At 37.7% G+C, this 8,549-nt stretch overlaps 1 protein-coding gene across 1 annotated transcript; it reads right to left on the reverse strand.

Moving 5' to 3' along the window:
* Positions 1-1,459: 1,459 nt before the first annotated feature.
* On the reverse strand, positions 1,460-2,017 carry LOC121259542. The gene has a single exon (XM_041161168.1). The coding sequence runs from the start codon at positions 2,015-2,017 to the stop codon at positions 1,460-1,462; it is 558 nt and encodes a 185-aa protein (XP_041017102.1).
* Between the last annotated feature and the right edge of the window lie 6,532 nt (positions 2,018-8,549).

Below are 8,549 nucleotides of genomic sequence, written 5' to 3' on the forward strand. Positions count from 1 at the left end.
GTTATTCTTCCAATTACAAATCTTACCCCAAATCCTCTCCTTCAGAACTCGAAAAGTATTAAACTTGGACCTACCAACCATAGTTGGTAATCCAAGATATTTTTCATAATTACCACATAGAGTCACCCCTGAAGCAATCTTAATACTAGATCTGACTGAACTACTTGTGTTAGAACTGAAAAACAGTCGTTTTCTGGAGGTTTAAGCACTGACCTGATGCCTCTTCATAAGTCTTCAACAAACCATGAATACACTGCCATTCAGAGACTTTAGCCCTCCCAAAGATCAGACAGTCATCTGCAAAAAGTAGATGACTAACTCTAACACCCCCCCTGGCCACAGCCATTCCCCTCAAAGAACCACAAGCCTCAGCTCCCATAAGAAGGGAAGAAAGACCCTCAGCACAGAGAATAAAAAGGTAAGGGAAAATAGGGTCCCCTTGCCTAAGCCCCCTACTTGGCTTAAACCATCTTCCAGCTTCACCATTAACAAGCACAGAGTAAGAAACCGAGGTCACACACCTCATAATCCAGCAAATCCATTTCTCCCCAAAACCCATTCTCTTCATCACCTCTTCCAAGAAAGTCCATTCAATTCTATCATAAGCTTTTGACATGTCTAGCTTGAGAGCCATACTCCCCACCCTACCTTTCAACCTTGTTTTCATCGTATAAAGGGTCTCATAGGCAACCATCACATTATCAGTGATAAGTCTGCCAGAAATAAAGGCACTCTGATAAGGGGAAATGATATGGGGCAGCACCTTTTTAAGCCTATTAGCTAGCACCTTCGAAACAAGCTTATAAAGGACATTACACAAACTAATGGGTCTGAATTCAGTAGCCACATAGGGGTTAGAGACCTTAGGTATAAGGGCAATAAAAGTCCTATTGACACAACTATCCATATCAGTCTCATTGTTGAGGAAATGCAACACAGCCTCAGTAACATCCTGCCCAACCACATTCCAGTAGGCCTTGTAGAAGCAAGTCCCATACCCATCAGGACCAGGGGATTTGAGAGGAGCCATTTGGCTCAGAGCAAGGTCCACCTCCTCCCTAAGAAACTATTTTTCCAATTCAAAATTCATATCAAAGTTAACACAAGGATGAAGGTCTTTGAGACAAACCTCAATAGCCTGCCTCGAGGGACTAGTAGAACTGAACAAATTATTGAAGTACACATGGAACACCTCTTCAATATCCTCCTGAGTCCTTACCAATTTTCCCCTTGAGTCCTTAACCTCCTTGATCTGATTCTTCTTTCTTCTTTGATTTGCACAGGAGTGAAAAAACTTGGTGTTTTTATCACCAACGTTATACCAATTCCTTTTGGCTCTTTGCCTCCATTTCAGGTCATCTTGTTCAAGGATAAGCCCCACTTGAAACTGCAGCTGACCAATAAGCTCCACATTATGACTGCCCTCATTGTCTTGCTCAGATTGAAGAAGCCTCATTTGTTACCTCAAAACCTGCTCAGCTTCAATTTTTTTCTGTCTACTCCAGCTAACTAGTCCTATCTCGCACCTCCTTAGCTTCTCGTGGACACCTTTAAGGTTACCAACACCACTACTACCCCAAGCCCTCTCAACTACTGGTATACCATCCTCATCCAAGGCCCAACTTGCCTCAAATCTGAAAATCCTTCTTTTTAATCTTCTGCTGGCTAAACCAAAGGCCAAATGCATCAACAAGGCTTTATGATCCGATTGTGTGGCATGTATGATTTCAATAGTTCTGTCTCTAAACAAATCAGTCCACTTCCCATTAGCAACAACTCGATCTAATCTTTCCTCTGTGAAAGAATTATCAGAGTGCTTATTGCTCCATGTGTACTGGCAACCAGACCAACCCATATCACAAAGGCCATTAGACATCAGAGCCTGCCTAAATTTCTCCATTTGAGCTTCACCCCTCAGTTTACCCCCCACCTTCTCAGCCTGAGAAACTACTTCATTAAAGTCCCCCATAACACACCAAGCTTTATTATCAGGTTTAATAAGGACAGTAATCTCCATGACTCTCATCTTTTACTGGTCTCTGGATGGCCATAGAAACCAGAAAATTTCCAAGGAACTCTCCTCTCCAGGCAATAAATGCTAGCACTGATATGATGGAAAGAAAAGTTAACAATTTCTAAATGCACCTCATAACTCCAAAGAAGGGCTAACCCTCCAGTCCTTCCCCTACAGTCAACAGCAAAACAGTTCTCCATACCCAACTTTCTCTTAATTCTATGAAATTTTCCTGAATGCATTTTTGTCTCCATCAGGAAAATAACCATGGGCTTCTTTTCCTTCACCAAGAAGTGAAAGCTCTGAACTGTCCAAGAGTTCCCAAGCCCTCAGCAGTTCCAACTCAAGAGTTTCATAATGGATGGCGGGGCTGGCAAGCAGCCTCCACCAAATCTGAGGTAATCTCATCAACATCAGATAAAACACCACCTTGCTTCCCTTTCTTCAACACAGAGGCCCTAAGAGGACCATCTTCACCGCCCTTTCTCTTCTGCTCCATCACCTGCCCCACCAGTGGTGTCTTCCTCACCATTCTTGCCCTCCTTTTCCACCTCCTTAGACCCGCATTCTCATTAATCTTCTCATTATTTTCTGTTTCAAATAACTCCACAAGTTGAGCAACCTCAGCAACACCCTGCACAACAGAGTCTAGCACAGCAACCTCAACCATTTGTTCAACTTGCGAGGTGGGATTACCATCCTTCTCATTATCCCTCCACATAGGACATTCAACAAGCACTTGGTCTCCCAAATGCATAACTCCTTCACCACCATCTTCCAACCCCTTCTCAGCATCCCCCTTGGAAAGTTTAGCCCTTCTTTCCAACAGATCTCCCCCTAAACTAACAATGGGGCAGCTTCTTGAACAAGACTCCTCTTGCTCTTTCTCTTCACAACCCCCACTACTACACCCCTTTTGGTGCGAACTATAATAGTTACTCTTAGACTCCCCCCTTCCTCTAGGACTAATCTGAGCTCTTAACCAACTCTCATACTGCATCTTACCTCCCACCTCAACATCAGCTTGGCACCCATCAGCACTGTGCATAACTCTCCCACATCTAAAACACAGTTTCGGCAGTTTTTCATAGGTCATTGGAACCCACATTCGACACCCTAGGAGGTTAGCAGTCCTTCCCCTTGCCATGGCTTTCCTTAAGTCCAGAATAATACGAACCCTTAGGAAATTACCCCAGGCTGTACCATCGCCTCTCGTCTCCACCTCCACAACAGAACCCAACGATTCTCCAATCTGCTTCCCAATCTCCCTGTTCATACACGCCAATGGCAGATTATGTATTCTAACCCAGAATCTTTCATGATCAAACTCAAGCTTCTGCGGAGGAACAAGACCGTCAAAAGACTTTAGAACAAGCAGATGATTATCAAACAGCCAGGGTCTACCCTCTAAAATTCTCTCCTTATCAACCAGAAACTCAAATGAAATAATAAACAGGTTTTGACTTATCTCAAAGAAATCAAAAGATCCCTGCAACCTCCAGATCTTTGTAAAAGTAGACTTGATGATTTCCTTACTTGCCTTTCTTTCCGAAATCAACTTACCCACCAAGCTCTTCTCTCCCTTCGCAGCAGCACTGGCCAAATGTTCTGCATCAATCACAATATTTGTGTCTTCCTCCTCGGTGAGCTTTAGGAACTCCCACCGATCCTCAGGGTCCTCCATTCCACTCCTTACTACAGCCTCAGCCCACCGTCAGAACCACTTCTCCCCACCACCAACCGTCTCCCACAACGACGCAAGCCGCCACGGGAGCCTTCAAAAACCGTTATAACAAACTTAGTGCGTGCCTAAAGCACACTCTCTCTCCACCTTTTCCAGAGAGAAAAGAGGAGAATGGTTCATCTACTGAAGCCTTTGTTAGATATGAACAAAATCCCAATATTAAAAGTGAAGATTTACAAACATGGAAAGCTGCTTTGCGTGAAGTGGGCAATACCACAGGATGGCCTTTGCATAATAGGTAACCATTTCATTTCCCCCCCCCCCCCCCCTCCTTAATTTAGAACAAATATAATTAATTTCATACAACTTTGGAAAATCATTCTTTCTTCTTTTTTTTTTTTAATTATCTACTATTGTGGTTACTAATTATTTCTACACGCGTAGATTATAACTCTCTCTCTCATAAAATATGTAATTTTTTTTTTCATAAAAAAAAAAATATGTAATCAACATGAGTTTTTTTTTCTTAATTAGAAAAAGTTTCCATGAAATAATCAAAATCGATTTTTTCCCTTAATTTGTGAAGTTGATGCCTATATATAATGTTAGGTTTTATTTTGTACAAACAAGTTTGTATAAAAAAAAAATATTTTTGAGCTGGAGTAATTAGTATTGAGTACTTGAATATTAAGTTGGACAAAAAAAGGACGGAAAATAAGAAAAAATTAAGTTTGTGAATGAAATTCGACATCTGATCAGGAAAATGGTCATGTCTACTCCGTACGTACTTTGTCTTTCCTGAAAGTTTTTCAATTCTAGCGATGAATATAATATATATATATTTGTTAAGTACATGTTTCACACCACCAACTGCACAAATAACTTGTAATAGATAAGATGACGGCACGGAGTGCCCAGTGAAACTCCGATGCCTAATTAGTTAGAGAGAAGTGATCTCAATATAAGTATATGAATGAATGAATGTGTTACCTTTACGTGTTATTTATAAGTGTGAATGTGTTGATAACGGCTAGCTCTAGAATTTATCTTAGATAACTCTCGAATAAATTGATAGGATAGCTTTACTAATCTATCGGAGGCATTATTTATTCTCTATATTATCCACCACGTGTCCATAAGTTCAATCTTTTTTGTGGCCTCAGATTTGGGCCCTCCAAGACATGGGCAGACCCTCAATATCCCTTCCAATATAGGACATAATTTGCCGTCAAGAGAAATATGAAAATATATATAGGTTATAATTCAATGCGCGCGCGACATTCATTGAGGAAAACCATTCGTTGTTTTTGTATACAACCATAATTTTAATCGAAAATATTAATTAGTTTTCAGTTAAAGAGAGAAAATCATGATAATGTGGCAAACATTATTATATATGTGATGAAAGTTATTGGCATAGCTAGCTAGCTCCTTTCTTATTTGCAGGTCTGAATCAGCTATTATTAAAGAGATCGTGGCGACAATACAGGGTAGCAGTAAACTCTCGAGTGGTGTTTGCAAGGACCAGGTTGGATTAATAGATCAAGAGTTCCGTGGGGAGAATTTCAGCAAGTTAAAAGACATAGATCAGTCGGATCATGACGTACTTGGGATTATTTGTGATGGGGTGGGTATGACATTATTTATTTTTTGTGTTCGTTCGATCGATCGGGTTTAGGATATCATGCATTCTTCAGGAATTAAAACTTGATTTATTGGCTTGCATTGGTGATGTGTAGTCGCAGGAGGTAGTATTGAAGGTGGATATACACGATGAGAAAGCCAAGCGGACTGCCATCAAGACCGTCTCTACTCTTGCAGGTACCAAATAATTGTAAAAAGATTGCAAGTGAGAGAAATATATATATATATATATATAGAATTAAGGGATTGTTTTGAAAATATTGGAAGGTTGAGATCAGAAATATATACTTGAACGAGGAAGTGCATGCTTTTATTGGATGATCAATAGTACTTTAACAGGGAAAGCATATATAGATATATATATATATATATATATATATATTCCATCGATCTCATTCTGAAGAAAGAGTTTGTTTGTAGGCATTGATTCCATCCGCATGGACATGAAGGTGAAGAAACTAACGGTGATAGGGACAATGGATCCGATAGAGTTAGTAAGCAAGTTGCGCAAATATTGCTTTGCAGATATAATATCCATTGGGGGGCCAAAACAAGTAGTTGAGAAGAAAGGGGAGCCGAGATCATGGAAGGAAGAACCTAAGAAAGAAGAGAAAAAGGGACAACAAGTCAAGAAAGAAGAAGGAAGAAGAAGAAGAAGAAGAGCAAATTTCAGAGCTTGTGAAAGCGTATAAAGCTTATAATCCCTACCGCAGCTCACATAATTACTATGTCCAAAGCATGGAAGAGAAGCCCGAGGAAAAAGAAGCCAAGAAAAAGGAAAATATCGAGCGGGGTGATCATTTTGAAGAGATTGCCAACAATTACAGGGCTTATTATAATCCCAACCCCACCCAATAATACTACTACGTCCAAACCGCGGAAGAGAGCAATCCAAATAGCTGTGTTATTTGTTAAATATTGGGCTTTTTATCAAGACTGAGTGACAGATAGATAAAATTTTCTTTTCTCCTTAATTTGTGATCAATGCAATTAACCCAAGTATTAATCTCAAGTAGTATATCTACTCTATTATAATAAGTGGCTATCTAATTGTAAATAGTAACTTTTGTTATTTTTGTGTTAACTTTTCTTATTTTTCCGTTAAATCTTGTTATACCAAAAAACCCTTAAAATTATTGACCATTTGACGTATAACTCCCTTGTAAAATTTAACGAATGGTCCTATTTTACCAAAAGATTCTTAAGACCCTTGATCACCTAATGTGTAGCTCCCTTGTAAAATTTAATGAAGAATCATGTTTTACTAAAAGATACTTAATATTAAATTAATAATATTTTATTATTATATAGAGAGTAAATAGATAATCCAATATAGATGCAGACCAATACTCATACTTTACTGAAGTTTAGATTTCTTTTTAATCTTTATTTTTTATTTTTTTTAATCTTATATTTTCTTTTCTTAGACAAATAAGTTACTGACTTTTTCACCTTTTTTTTTTATTTAAATCAATATATCAGGTGCACCTCGGGGTTAGCACACTCGTGTGTGTGTGTATATATATATATATATATAATTAACTCAGGAGAGAAATCATGTATATATAGAGAGAGAATAAATAAATATGCTTTTGAATTTTATCTCAACATGACTATCTTCCAGATCAGATCCATCTTTCAGATCTATCGTTCCATGTCCTTTTTTTTTTTAAAGAAGATGAGAAAACGGTACTTCAATTTTATTGATAACCAAGACTTATGACGGAAGAAAATCGTAATTACAACCAGAAACCTGAGAGTTATAAATATTCAGGAAAGACCAAATTCCAGGCCTCTAAAAAACCTAGACACCAAACCAAAAACAAGTCAAATACTTAGGGGTTACAAATATTCAAAAAGACCCAAACCCAAGTATAAAAAAAGACTATAAACAAATCAAGCACTATACCATAGACCCAAAAACCAGAATAAGCCAGTAACTAGATAAACATGTCCATTTTGTTCCATAGGAAATTGATGAAAATAAATAAATAACCAAGGAATATTTGTGGGGTCTCATTCATTATTTGTCTCTCTCGTACGACGTTACCTGAACAATGCTTATATATTATGAAGTTTTTGTTGCTCAAAGAATCATGTTGGATTGATAGTCGTGAGTTTATTTTTGCCCCCAAAAAAGGAAACATTTCTTTTACACTTTTTATATAGTTCATTGGTATACAAAGAATTTTAAAGACTTAACAGTTATGTTTATCTCCGTTAATTTTTAAATGTGGTCAGGGTAATATGTACAAACTATGTCAGTCTCATATGACGTCATCAAATTTGAGGAATTGTACGTGGGGGTCTCAATTCCTTCCATACTTGTACTTCAAATTTGTGAGACAAAGGAATTATATTATAATATTTTTCTTTCTATAGAGAAATTGCATTTAGTACTCTCAAGTCTGAACTAATACTGCTTGCATCTAAAAAGTTCATTTTTTATATTTAAGAATTTTTTATTTTTATTGACACCCGGTGTCCAAGAACAAAATCTTGACTAACTACGGAAGGTGCACGAGCCCTCGACAAAGAATTTTCTGTAAATGCATATCGAGTAATTAACTGAACGAAAAATCTCATTATTAAAGACACTACTTTACTACTATTATTTTATGCAATTAGGAGAGTAATATATTTGAATTAAATAAACAATTCATAAATTATCTATCATCACTATTATTCTTTTATGTGAATTAATTTGACCACCTCAAAACACTATTTCACAACACTGCCTTTCCCAACATATATATCCCAGCTCCGTATCTTTTCTTTTCTCTTGTTTTTTATTGCAGATATAAAATGGGGGGGGCAAGATATCATGAAGCCAGGTTGGAGTTTGGTGGGGGATATAGAGCATTCACATGTATACATACATACGAGGCTACATATATAGCAAGTACAAGTATCTAAGTAGTGCGATCTTCTTTTCTTTAATCATCATTCAACAATATTGCTTTATAGCAATCAACTAAAAAAAAAAAAAAAAATAGAGGTCCTGTATCAAATTACACAGAATCGGCTCTCACTGCTATTGCTCATTTTAATAACCCCTCACATCACTACTTTACCATAATTACATCAAAACCAATGCTAGTTATTGCAATGATTATCGCCAACTTTGATTGCGCGTAGCTGCTCCCTCTCAACCCAACACTAATGTCTTATTCTTCACCCATGGGTGCAAAATGTCAAAAAGTGAAA

The sequence above is a fragment of the Juglans microcarpa x Juglans regia genome, chromosome 4D (assembly GCF_004785595.1).
Source record: "Juglans microcarpa x Juglans regia isolate MS1-56 chromosome 4D, Jm3101_v1.0, whole genome shotgun sequence".
NCBI classification, from domain to species: Eukaryota; Viridiplantae; Streptophyta; class Magnoliopsida; order Fagales; family Juglandaceae; genus Juglans; species Juglans microcarpa x Juglans regia.

Coding starts and splice junctions, on each gene's coding strand:
- LOC121259542 (XM_041161168.1), bottom strand. CDS start 2,017: ATGGAGATTACTGTCCTTATTAAACCTGATAATAAAGCTTGGTGTGTT.